Raw genomic sequence first — 14,146 nt, 5'->3', positions numbered from 1 at the left:
GCTTGCAAAACTGGTTCCCAAACCATGCACAGTTTCAATCTGAAGATGACTTCTGCTTTTCATGACTTGAATTTTATTTAATAATTGGCATTCTCAAGAAATTCCATAACTTAAGAGCTTTGCTTGCCTTCAATTAACTTTACTCTAGCCTAGATAACTTCCATTAATTGGGAATTTTTATAATGTTCTGTGAAGTGTTCATATGTGCTCTTCCAAAAGTTCTTGTGCGATATTTTCTTTAGATCACAATCATTGCTTCTTACCTGATCAGAGAACAATCTCCCAGAACTGCAAAATTATCTTTGCAGCTCTCCAAAGTTTAACCTTCCTCCTTTATCCTTGCATTTAAAATTAATCTTGCATGTGTTTTATCTTTAAGTGCAGCGTTCTTCAGATTTCTGTCCTACACCTTCTGAAGTTTTAACAAAAATCATTAAGCCCACAAACACTTCAGAATCAGCCATATCCAAAAATAAAAATACAAAAATACCTTCTAATGACTCTCCATTTTTTTCCAACTACTGTTTGCAGGCTCAAGGGAGGAGGTATTTGAAGTTTTCCTTTGTAAGATAAGTAGTTTCAGTTGCAAGGAAATTTTCAGCTACTTAACACTTTTATTTAGGACATTGAATTTATTCCCTTTTATTTGATTTCTGTAACTGGTATTTGGGTTGCATGGATTGAGCAGAAAGTATTTTCATTCCATGACTAGTTTTACCTGTGCAAAACCACAGCTGAAACTGCATAACAAATACACCCTTAGGAAGAGCAATCCTGTAAACTACATTGCTCACTTCCTCAGCCATATCTGGTTGTTCTTACTGTCTTCAAAACAATAACACAAAATTTGGCCTTCGCTTTAACATATTCTTAGTTGGGAAGCGCACCAGTGAACAGAAATTATACATGCACCACCACACTTTCTCCCCAAAGTATTTACAGTAGGCTCTACCTATCTACTTATCCTAAGTCTCACAAGGGGATGTTTTCTACTTAACCAATAAATTGTTCCTTGAGGAAAGGGCTTGAAACAGACTTGACCTTATCCCTGTTTCCTTCCTGAGCTGCTTAGATAGCTGACATGTTTACAACCTTTTAAAGCCCTGGAGTTGTCTTTCTATAATGACTACAGAAGCAAATTATGTGCTTTCTGTAAAAGACAATGCTGCTATTACTGCACATATTTCTGAATTTTAGTAGTACTTTGAAGCCATTTACAGTTAAAATGGTAGCTGAATATGCATTGGTTACAAAATAGAACTAGGAACAAGGTACCCTGTAAAGAAACAAAGACATAAAACTCTTCTACTATACAGATGATTTTTTTCCCTAAAATGGAAGATAATTTTAAAATAAAATTTCCAGCTAGCAGAAGAAAATGTTCATGCAAAATTAATTACATACTCACCTTTGACTCTATCTCCTTTGTGCAGATGAATTTCCCCTTCTCCTTGAGGTTGATATGGCTTTACGACAATAAAAAGTCTTCCAGGTACAGCGCTGTAAAGCTTGCGTTTTGGACCCTGATAATCCAAGGCAGACAGAGTATCCTTGTTGGCACTAGGACTGTAAACGGCACTGGAATTTGAAATTAAAAAACATTACATCATTATTTAAAATAGGCAAAGTTTATCATTTACCATCACATTAGCAGTATTAAATTAAGCAGTGAATAATATAATTGTCTTCCAGTAAGATACCTAACCCTGCAGAAAAAAATACAGATTTTTCATCCTAAACATATGCTTTTAATAGTTGAAATCTTTCAATATGGAACATGATCAATATTCATCTGACTATGATGACCTAGAAGAGAAAACACGTAACACTGAAGTTTTTAGTTTTTCTGCAAATTAAACTTCCATGTTCACAGACCCTGATGAAGCTTAAAATTTATATGCAAGTCATACATTATAAGCACTACAATTTGTTGGAAAGACTTTTAAATGTCAGTGTTTACAATTATTGTTGGGAATACATATCTTTGTAATATTGTAATGTTAAGTGAACAGTCCAGACAACTGAATTATTAAATGAATGGACAGAATAATCAAGTTGCTTCATCACACCAAGGCCTGGAGCTAAATTTTAGATGTGTACAAAGCATGGTTCTTATGGCTAACATATTCTCCAGATTATTTCTTATTGATGCCAGACAAAAGCTCTCCCAATGACTTCAGAGAAGAATACCCACATAAGTCCTAGGTCATCAAACAACACACAATCTACTCATGGCGTATAAAGAAGAAATTATTAAAAGCTGGTGAGTGATACATAAGATCATTATTAAACCTCCAGAAAAATGAGTGATCTGTCAAAAATAGAAAGAGGCGAATATTAAAGAGGGTGGAAATCCTATAGGAGATATCATAACAAACTTGCAATACGCTACTATTCAACTTAAAAAAAACAAATCCAGAAACATAAAAACTTGAGATCCTACAGAAAGTCTAGAAACAGGAAATATTCATGAGTAAGAAGAATATTCAAAAAGATTTATAGGAAAAAAATAGAGTAACAAAGGAAGAAGAATGATTTAATGGTAGTCTAACATTGCAACACTCCATTTACTTTTTTGTTTTTTGAAAAAGGAAAGATCTCAAACTGGTATAAGCAAAATGAAATACAAGGGTTGCAGTTCACTGTTTCTTAGACCTTTTTTTTTAACCTATTTCCAACCAAAATAGGAGTCAATAAGGCTCTCAATATAGGTAAAGAAGAAGTTATCTGGTAAAGAAACAGGACACAGTGGGTCTTTCATGTAAGGAACACTTCCATTTTCCTGCAGTAACTTCTTTATCATGTGGAATAGCATCCCCATTTCACCTCTTGTTCTGTTCCTCTATTACTGTGAACAGGTGCTAATGAAGATAAGCTGTGTTTCAGGGTTTAAAAGTGAGCTCTGGTTGTATGTCTGTGACAGAGTTTTCATCAGAAAGTTTAGTAACTCCCACAGTTGTTTAAAGGAAGACAGGAAAAGATGACATTCGGGTTTCAGTTCTTTTGCTCCATTCCTTTTTCCTTCTAAGAGAAGAAACAATCACCACCATAGAAAAACCCAGATCTATAAACTGTATGCTACACATTCAATTTCCACTTGTATCAAGCTGTATCTTCTGGCTGGTCTGGTAGCAGCCAGGTAGCTGCTACTCACAATGTTATGTCCTAGTATCTACTTTAATTCCTATCACAGACGATTCATTCATTTTACTGAAAGAGGAGGAGGAAATAGCGCATTTAACCTTAGTACTGAATGCCTAATTTCTCATGAGACAGGCTTACTAATGGAAATCAGGGCTGCAACATGGGATAGATGACTTCCTAAAAAAAAGATCTCTCCCCACTTGCTCCCAGCTCAGCACATCCCATGCCATGAAGGAGCAGGAGGATGCGGAGATTTCAGATGAGTGGATGTGTTTCCCTCTCACGCAGAAGGAGGTGGCCATCCGTGAGGGGTCAGCCCTGACTGAGGCCATGCTGGCACCTCCTTTTGCTAATCCCTGTGGGATAAATTCCACTGGAAGTGTGCCAGTTCCCACAGCTCCTCCACCCCTCACCCAAAACCAGCTAGGTATGAAAAGCAGCAGCCTCACAAGACCCTAAACCAGCTGGGTATGAAAAGCAGCAACCTCACAGGAAGATAAGCACCTGAGCCACACAGGCTGTAAAGATCACATGAACCTCTTCCATTAATTTTTTTTTTGCATTTCCACAATGCAAACCCCACAACCCTCATTAACCCTTTGTCCTACTCCACTAACCTGCCCTTTCTGGCTTCTTCTGCTCCAAAAACCCATCTACTGCTGTGTCAAAAAGGGCTTTTTCATCTAAGGGGAGCAACAGCTTCATGGTGAATGTATTATTTGCAAATAATAAGCAGAGACAGCAACAATTTCCACATTCAGCTGAGAGTAATTAGGTGGTCATACAGTTAAACAAAATCTGTGAGGAAAGTGTCATGTAAGGTGCTGTTCCTGACTGCAAAATGGGCCTGTGGCAAAAAAAGGCATTGATTACAGGGCAAAAAAAAAAGTCCTTTAATTTTCTTTAAATTTAGAGGGCCTCCAGCTCTCTTCTCAGTCCTCGCATGTACTCTGGACATCTCTGAAACAGATCTTGATTGTACATATGAAACTCTGCAGTTTAAGTAGCGGTTTAAGTAACTGTGATACTGATGCACTTAAGAGGCCAAAATTCTGGGCATTAAATTAGTTTCCACTATCATTTGTGCTAGTTTTCAAACTCATGTGCTCTCTGAAAAGGAAGGGGAACGTGGCTGAATAAAGCCACAGCAAACAAACATCTGTTTATTAAAAAAAAAAGTTGTAATTGTCCCTCTCCTCAAATAATTGTTTATAATTCAGGAATCTGTAAGTGCGTTATGCCAAGAATATTGATGAAAAGGCACTTTTTATCTCTTTCAGCTAAAATATTCATTGACTTTACAGTAAAACCTCCCACTCTTGTGGCATAAGGAGTGTCTGGTGGCATACAAGGACACTCATTCTCTCGCAGCCACCTCCTCACTTAAGTGAAGCCTCATTACAGACAACCTGATTTTAAAACTGATACAGGTCTCTGTGAGGAAGTGTCACCCAAATTATAATCAAATGAGTTTCTGCCACTATTGTAACATACAAGTCCTGTTCATTCCAGTGATTCCTACATTTCTGACAACCTTTTTTCTTTTACAGTGCATTTTATTTCCACTCTCCAGCAGTATTGTTATTATCCCAAATACTGCTTGATAGTTTGGGTGCCTACAGCCAAGGAGGGAAGAATATGCAAAGAAACAGGTGAGAGCTTCAGCTACGTGACATTTTGTTTTACTGACTTGTGTAAAGGTCCATCACACCTACAAATGACAGAGAAACCAACAGCTGCATTTCTTAACAATATTCATGTCCTTTTCTACTCTGAAGAGTGGATGTTATTTGATATTAGGAAACAGGACAAAGGTTGATATTTTAAATTACCACTGAATTAAATGTGTTTGGTCAAAACATTTAAGCTGTAACTCTCTTCATCAATACTCAGCTCTGTCTCTCTTCATTTTTGCAGTCCTGTGCTTTATTGCCTTGTCCCAGGCTCCACTGCTTGCACATTTGACTGATGTAGTTCCCGGGTTCTCCTCAAAGTGAAGCTGTAATTGCCTCTTCACAAGGCAGCATCTTCATAAAGCTGAAGCCCCCATTTGTGATCAAAACTTAGACACAATCCTCTGTTTTATTATATTGCTTGCAATACTTACATCACTCTAATTAGTCAAGATTTGCTCTCCTGTGGGACACAGCTGCAGGATATTTGCAGTGAGTGCCTGCTAAATCACATTTGTAATTCAAGAAGAAAAAAAGGGCAGGAAAGTCATAGGGAATGCAAAACCCTGCAGCAAGGATATTCATGAAAGAAGCCCATCATATCTATCTCCACTATCTCAAGAAGCTCCCTTTGCTCTCAACCAGCCTCCTACACACCCCCACTTATTTCCCCCAGCCATTCCCTCTATTTTACTCTTTTGTTCAGCATACAACTACAGAAGGGAGAACAGTCTCTGCTTCATCACCCATAAGCAGCTCCAGCATAGGTTTCAGGCATGACCAATACTTTCATGATGGGACCAAGTATCTCAGAAACATTTTACTTTGCTATTAAATGCAATCATTATTTCAACTATTAAAAGATCTTGAGAACCTTGATTTGGAGGTGCAAACTCAGTGAGAAGTCACTGTTGAGCTCTGCTGAACGTCTAAGTCTGCCTGGCTATTGAAGCTCTGTAAGGCAACAGCGGGATTTAACTGGAGCTTCCAATTAAAATATTCACACTTGGACGTGTTCCACTGTGCTGAGAATTTATCACCTATACATTATATAGAGTGCAAAATGGGCATATAAATAACATAAAAGAACATGGCAATCCAGCATGGTGACGTTAGGGATATCTTACACTGTGCAAATAGTCAAAAAGTCACCTGATGTGCCTGTGCTGCTGCCGTTTGGCATCCTCTCCCAGCCTGTTTAGGGATGGCGACCGGCTCCGAGAGGACGGAGTGTAACTCCCCACAGTTTTTACAGTTCCATTAGGATTATTCTGCATCTGTTGAAGTAGATGAGGTGAAAGGCTGCGGTGTGAAGAAGCAGAGGAGGAGGCTGACCACTCAGGGAGGTTGTTGATGTTGAGATTGTTGTCGCTGTTGGAACGAAGCAAGATCCGAGGTGCTGCTAAGGTGCTTGGGGGTCTCCGTCTTCTGTTTGAATAGGTGGGAGCCTCCCTAAAGGGCACTGTGTAAAGAAAGACATACAAGGTAATCTCAGATGATTTCACCACTTGTATGTGTTTACCACCCCATAAAAAGATTCAGCAACATATGGCATGGTTCCTTCTGCAAAGGCAGAAACCCTAACTTGCCTGTATAGTTAATCAAATTTTATATCTTTAAAACCTCATTAAAGCCGCAAACAACTGGGCAACGTTAACCTGTTTACTGGCTTTAATAGTTAGCCAACACCAGTGGCATAAGTCTGCTGAGCAGTCTGAACTATGCTCTAGGAAAATGGGGAACACCTCATTATTGCCAAGATAGGGTCTCAAAAAGTGCAAAAGCTCAAAATTTGTGCTGTGTTGTCATACTCAACCAGAAAGCCACAGAACTACACTGACTGGCAGCATTTTTGATGTGTGATCGTCTTCTCACTTCCTTCTCCCATTTGGACTCAAACTGGGAGAATTTTGTTCCACTGCAAGTTCAGGCCTCACCTGAAGTCTGTAGTGCTAACAGTCACCTTATTCCCATCTTCCAGGTTAAAAATTGAGGACATAGATTTTTCTCCTGGCAGAACTCTATTACATTGCTGGAATCCCTAGGTATTCCTCTCTTTCTAATCTAGTCATTTCTACCACATCTATTACTATTGTATATAGAACATATTACCAGAGGGTAATACGCTCACTCTGTCACATGCTGTGGCCCAAAGAGAACCTGACTGTATCCAAAGGCTGCAGTATACTAGTTAATGAAAGACTGATAACAGAAAACAAAAGCAAGGGCAATAAAAAACTAATAAAAACCAGAGGGCCCATCCTCTCATCAGCGTTGTGGGTACAGTGCTGCAGTCATACAAGAATTTGTACAAACAGACATGACATTTTCCAGATCTCCTTTTCTCACTGTAGTGGGTCACTTAGTTTCCAAGTGCAACTTAAAAGGCAAATTTCCTAATAAAAGGCACCCAGCTATCGCTAGATGTGATGGCATTTCCTACCCATATCATAAGGTAACAAAGGACTTGACCCTGAAAGCTCATGCTTGCCTTAGTCCCCGTTCATGCAACTACTCCAATTATTTTATTCTGTGGAACTCAGAGGGTCATAGGATTTGACCCAAAGCACACATATTTACATCTGAAAAGTCACAGTAGTATAACTAACAAAAGGCAGCCAGGCATTGTTCTGAGGAATTTATTGAGCTGTTGTAATTGTCAAAAAATCATATTTCAATTGGGAAAGAAGTCCCACAAAATATCATCCTACACGTCTAAAGTGCCAGTAAGTGCCATTTATAAAGTGCCAGAAATGTGTATGCATTGAATACCTTTCAAAAACCACAAAAACCAGAATAAGAATGTCTGTCATACTGTACAAGTAAATAAATTTACATAAATATGAATATACATAGGAATCAATTTGTCCTGCCTTGAAATACAGTCTTTAATCGAGAGAACACGGCAAAATTCAAGGTTTCAGAGCAAAACTGAAAGCATATTTTAACATAAAATAAAGATGAAACTGCAAGTAAGAGAATGGTTTACATAATTTTCACCAGAATCATTTTATGATTAACTGCAATTCTGAATATTTTAAAATAACATCCTTGGTATTTCTAATGAACTGAAACTTTCTCTGTGAAATAGCTCAAAAACATCAGCCCAACCAAACAAGAGAATAGGGTGCACAGAGAGAAAGGGCTTTAAATTAATTTCCATCTTTCATTTGACACAAGGCTGAAATAAGGGAAGTAGTCTTTAAAGTTATTAAAGGGGATAAAGCATAGAAGTCCAGTATTTAAGCTAGAAACTGACAGAAACTGTTTATTTTTCAGGATATTCCAAGTTTATCATATTTCATATTTATTTAAGGTTTCAAATCAGCAGACTATGTCACTGAAAGCACCTTGATGCTTCAAATGTCTCAGTGAAGCCCCGGCTACGACTAATGTAAAAAACCTCAGAGCACTTATTTCCAAAATGGATATATACAGATCCTCTAGATTGATGGATAGGACATAGACGTGCCATTTGTGTGTTCCTGTATTTTTGACAGTTGGAATACAGCACTAGAAATTATTTCATTGAAGACAGGGATCTTCCCACGTACAATGAAGCAGAACAGCTACTGTAATGATTTCAGTAAAGGAGAAATCCCACAATATTGAATATAGGGAATGTTTTGCACATACAGGTTTACTAGCTGAAGGTCTAATGCTGTTCTCTTCAGGTCATCAAAGTTTGTCTTGGACTTCGGTAAAAATTGGGTCTGACCCTTCCATTTGAATTTGCCATGAACTTAAACAGGTAACGCTCTAAGCAGACTGCCGAGCCTTCCAGAAACAGACTGGAAAACCTAAATATTGCCAATACCTGGGGGATGTTTACTGTTACTTTTGAGAGGTTGGTGGGATATCTTCTGGTGGGAGTGGGAGGGAGCACGAGGGGCACAGTGCTCAGGCACAGCGACAGGATGGACAGAGAATTTCTGGGCATGTTTATACCAACAAGATTTTAGAAAACACAAAACTGGCACATTCATTCTAAACAGGGAATGTTTCGTAGGTATACACACTCTTCAGGTACCAGTTTAAATGAATTCTTTTTCTCTTACATCCCTTAGAAGGATTTTACATGACCATTTAGGAGTTAGCTTTTGCTTTGCTTTTACTGTTCTATTCTTAAGAAGGGAACTAAACGCAAAATTAGCCTTTACTACAGAAAATAAACAGGAAAGGGGACAGCTAATAACACCAATTGACACGTCTCTAACACACATCTTTTATAGAAAGAGTTAAAAATAAGCATTTCCGTGTCTAAAGTGATTAATATTCCACCCAACTGTTTCTTTCCCCAGCAATCTGCAAACTGTAAGTGGGTGGATATTTTTTTAGCTCCTTCTTAAAGGCATTATTTATATTATTTTCACGATAAAAAAAATAACTACAACACAAAATTATGAAATGCAAACATCCACGCTGTAACCCCTGTTGTTCACTGTTTTTCTCTAATATTTCACCATGTTCAGAACTGTAAGAATAACTGTTGTAAAACTTGTTTGGGAAAAACACTTGATATAAAATGACACGAAAATGTCTGAACTAATTTAATGCCCCTAAAGTTTGACATTATCATCCCTAAAAGCATACCTGAAAGTACCATTTAATCCTTCCTCTAGCTCTCAGAATTCCATTCCTGGCATTTCATACATCTGAAGGGGCAATTCAGCAGCATTCACTGACAAAATTCACTAGGAAATTCCTTACGTGTCTTCAAATGCATTTCTTAGGGAACAAAAACATTTTAAGAACTACTTGACTCTTCAGAGAAAAACCTGAAATGAATACAGTCACATCCAGCCTTAAAAATCAGTTGCCTAAATGGACTGTCTAACACAAAATAATTTTGAAAAAGAAACTGCAGGAATTGATTAATTATAGTCACTAAGCCGATCATATTAAATGTACACAAGAAAACACCAGTCGGAAACATCAAAGTGTTCTGCTTTCATTGCTTACCTTCTTTCTTTGTGAAGGCATTTAACAAAGACTTCATTTTCCCTTTTTACTTTAGCAGCAATCCCCTCATTATATAACCTTTGCTGGGAAGGAAGAGGCAACAAAAATAATAAAAAAAGAAAAATAAAGCTACCCAATTTCTATGTGTTCAGGCTGCCTGCACCCTGACATAAGCAGCAGGTTTCTGGGCACTGTGTAATTGCGAGCATTGCCGGGCATGCAGTACCCGGCGTTCTGGTGACAAAGCCCACCCCACATTCTGTCTGTCAGCTGGGAGCCAACTGTGCATAGACTGGAGCAGCTCAAAAAAAAAAAAAAAGAAAAGAAAAAAAATCTTGCTATCTTTCACAGCATTAGTCATGTGAACACCACCACCACAGCCTCGCAGACGATACTCTTGCTTCCACCAGCGCTGCGTTTGTGCAAGAGCGAACGCTGGGCTGAGGGAGGTGCAAGCGGACGAAGCTCCGAGGGGGCCAAAAATTCATATTTGCAAAGGGCAAGGGGGACTGAAGCGTGAAAAGGTGCTTCGCAGCGGCGCTCCGCAGGCTGCAACTGGGGAAAGGAAAACCCTGCCAGAGATGAGAGCTGCTGCAGAAGTGCATTTAGCTTTTAAACTTGCACAGCTGACTCTCAGTGCTCAGAGGCTTTTTGCTATTTATTTGGGTTTTGCTGTTTATTTGCTTTTTGCTATTTATTTACTTTTTTCCTATTTATTCCCTGGCTTGCTGCAATGTTCCAAAGAGCCAATTTGAGGAAAAGTACAAATCACACCAAGCTTCACACAATGACTACACTAATAACAGAGACAAAACTGCCACTAAACAGAACAGCTTAGCATGGCCTATATTCCAGTCTGAAACAGATGAGATGCAAGCACAATTATTTTCCACCCCCCTTCCACTACACCAGAATAAAACAGAATTTCTTTTTGCGCAGGGTAAAAAAAACGGAAAATTTTACCAAGCCATTTCACTACATTCAGTGCAGATGCCAGAAAATAAGCATTTTCACAATTGCAGTTTTTAAAGTACTAATTCTGACCAAAAAAATCTATAGCTAGCTATGCCAGCCAGTGCAAACATGCTCCCAGAGGAAGAGCAGATAACTGAAATGGGCAGATAAGAAGCAAGGGGGAGGTGCTAAAAATCACAGCGTAACTAGTGAAATATAAGATATAAAGATTCCAAAGAATAAGGAATTCACTGTTTAAGAAAAGAGTGTAACCTACATTAAAAATTGTCTTCAATTAGTATAAACTCTATAACAGTTAATAAATATTCTATTTCAGACATCTCTGCCAATCGTTAGTGCATCTATTTTGAAAATTAGGTCTTTTGCTTACTGCTTCAAGAAAGACAGAAAATAAATTACTTAAACGCATTTAACCTCTGTATGCATAATGATCTCATATTTAACGTAACACTGAAAAGAATTAGTAAGCCTAAATAAATTGAATAATTTAAACTTAATTTAACGTTCCAGTGTTTACATAGTTATTAATTTATAAAGAAAGAAATATTTCTCTATATTAATATAATTTTACACTTTGGTTCAATTTATTTTTAAAAGCAACTATTCTCAGCCAGTGGAAATCTTACCAGAGGAAATGTTGGACACAGAAAATATACATCATTAAGTGTCTTTATTTGACAGGAAGAATTTTCTTCCTAACTTTGAAGAGGTACAAAGATTTCTAAAGAATAACTTTGAACTGTTACTCACTAACTTGTAATTATGTGCATTAATTAGCTCCCCAGAAGAATCAATATCATTTCCAGAACAAGAACTGCTATGCCAGAACAACCATGACACTAATTTGAATTATAAGCTTCTCTGCGTTCCTTTTGCTAATATCTTCATTCAGTCCCTCTGATTGTATTTGGAGCTACAAATTACAAAGGAGCTATAATTATTAATAGTATTTTCCATTTCCACAGTGCTGTCCAACTAAACTTAGCTAATAATATGTAAGAGCTTGTGAATTCTGCATTAAATACTCGGTATCTGGTAGCACTCCTGTTTCGATAGCCAAATGGAGACCAACAGAAGCAAGTTTTATGGTGGTAATTCCTGAAATGCTCAGGAAAGAGACTGAAATCTTCATTTGTACTCACTGACGGGGCCGAGATATTCCCTTGTAAAAGTCAGACAAGCGCTTGCTGGTGACTTTACTTTTAGCAACCACATAATAAGGGCAATGTCTCCTTAGCTCCAGGCACTGCTGTGACGCCTGTGGGCACAGGCTTCCTAGGGAGCACATCTTAGTTTTACAGTGTAGGGCAATACGCCATATTGATGATAAAGAGCATAGACTGTTCCCATATAGTTGAAAAGGAGAATTACCTGTTGTGCCCACAGGACAAGGAGGAAACCACTGCCTCCCTATGCTCAGTTCTGTGCTTTAATAACCAGAACACCAGTCACAGAAAATGATGTACAGACTGTCTCCAGAGGGATAGGATCTCAGCATCGCTCGTGTTTCCCTAAGGAAAACATCCTGGGTGTTTTGCTGAGGATGTGACACTGGTGTAGAAACCTGGGAGCCAAATCCTCAAACTGCCTTTTCCTTTATGGAGGTGTCAGTGTTTGAAAGTAATGATTGCCTAAGTACCTAATCACAGCAGTTAGGTGAGGAAAGTGTTAACTCAATTGTGCTCATTCATGTCTGTTCATATAAAATAAAAACAGACAAGCAACTGTAGTCAATCAAAATCAATCCCAGGGGGTATTTTTATTAGATTCTTGCCGGAGCTGTAGCATTTCATCATCTAGAGGTTTCTAATCAGTGTTAGAAAAACATAAAAAATATTAGAGTTCCTTGAAATTATTGAGTCCCATGGAAATTGTGGGGACTTTCACTGATCTACACCACGAGACATATCACCTGATGAGTGATCATTTTATTCCACTTAACTGTCTGGTTTTTTCTCCCAGCACAGGAAATATAATTTCTACTTACATGGCAGAGCCCACTGCAATAAACAGTATTGTACATTTGGAAAATACGACAATCAAGGAAGTCTGTGAACTATTTTCAGCTGCAGTTTTGGGTTTTTTTCTAATGTTCACCAATAGCTTATTAGAATTTCTTTATTTTAACTGAAGATCTAAAATCTGTGGTGTTGGGTTGTTAAAAAAGAAAATATCCCAGCAGCTTCCACCTTTTTCCTGAAAGATTTTCTGCCTCACAATGGTAGTCTTGGTATTATTAGCTCAGGACAAAAAACTAATAATTTGACTACACTAGCATACAACAAAAATATAACCTACAAGCCATTAGCACCATAATCTAAAAATCATGAAGAACCTTACAAACAGAGGTGAAGTAAAGCTTTGATTTCCCTGCTTCTTCTGTAGGTGCTCAGGAAAATATCTGTGAGCTCTGCATTGGGATGTCTCTGAGAAGAAAAGGCCATCTTAAACAGAATCCAAAACATGGGCTCTTAAGTTAATTTTGATTATCATTTTTTTGTACATTTGTAACATCAAGCTCCCAAATTTTTATAGGTATTTCAGTCCATAGCTCCTATTCAAAATCTATGGAAATCAGTGAGTTACATACTCTTGAGGATCTATTTTTGGGCACTTAAATGCCTTTAGAAAAAGCCAAAAATTATCTGTCTGACCAAACCTACGCTCTTGCTTAATCATCTTATCAACGCACCTCTAAGTGCAAGAGCTCCTCAGATAATGGTAGAAAACAGTTAGGATTGCCATGCTTTATTCTTTTTCAATTTTGTCCAATTTGGATTTCTTGCCAGAAAAATCCCTTTAGCTTGTACACACATCTAGGTTTTTGATAAAAATATAGTTCTTAGCATGTATAAATGCATTTCTCGCCACTATAAAATAGGCTTCCTGTATGCTAAGCCACCAAATGGAGAGTTAAACAAGAAAAGACAGTTTCAAATATAGACTGTAAAGTACAAAAAGACTCCTCAAAAAGAAAAAAAAAACCCACAGTACTTCTAGATTACTTATTCCACAAAGCCACAAGGTGATCAGGAACACAGGTGGTGGTGACAGATTCAGAAGGAATCCATCTCAGGGGAATAACTAAACCTATTTTATAAAGAAAAGGGTTTGGGTTTGTTGGGGTTTTTTTATTATTTTTCTGAAGGAATCTAGGGAGTTTGTTCAGGAACTCGCAGTTAAACCAGTGCTGAGAGAGAAGCATCTGCACCCACTCAAATGATGCTCGAAGAGCCCAGCCTTAGCTGACCTAGCCATTAGTATCTCTCTTGCTACATCACTTAGCATCTTCTTACCACCCGGCTACTACTGGTATCAATCAGCTCTTGTTAGCCTTCAGGCAGTCAGTCCAAGTCTGAAGGGTAGAATGGGGGCAGGAGACTGTGTGTAGG

At 38.1% G+C, this 14,146-nt stretch overlaps 1 protein-coding gene across 1 annotated transcript in view; it reads right to left on the bottom strand.

Moving 5' to 3' along the window:
* The window catches only part of LOC104548625 (SH3 and multiple ankyrin repeat domains protein 3-like), a gene marked incomplete at its 3' end in the record, with an annotated part of 104,644 nt that overhangs the window by 11,588 nt on the left and 78,910 nt on the right, over positions 1–14,146 (bottom strand). Inside the window, exons 10-11 of the mRNA XM_010194698.1 lie at positions 5,970–6,279; positions 1,409–1,578 (exon numbers count right to left, since the gene is read on the bottom strand). Coding sequence (XP_010193000.1) covers positions 1,409–1,578; positions 5,970–6,279 — 480 coding nt within the window. The remainder of the gene's footprint in view (positions 1–1,408; positions 1,579–5,969; positions 6,280–14,146) is intronic.

This window comes from Mesitornis unicolor, unplaced genomic scaffold (genome assembly GCF_000695765.1).
Source record: "Mesitornis unicolor isolate BGI_N332 unplaced genomic scaffold, ASM69576v1 scaffold3921, whole genome shotgun sequence".
Lineage (NCBI taxonomy): Eukaryota > Metazoa > Chordata > Aves > Mesitornithiformes > Mesitornithidae > Mesitornis > Mesitornis unicolor.
The sequence above is the reverse complement of the archived record's forward strand: the minus strand, read 5'-3'. Positions and strand labels throughout refer to the sequence as shown.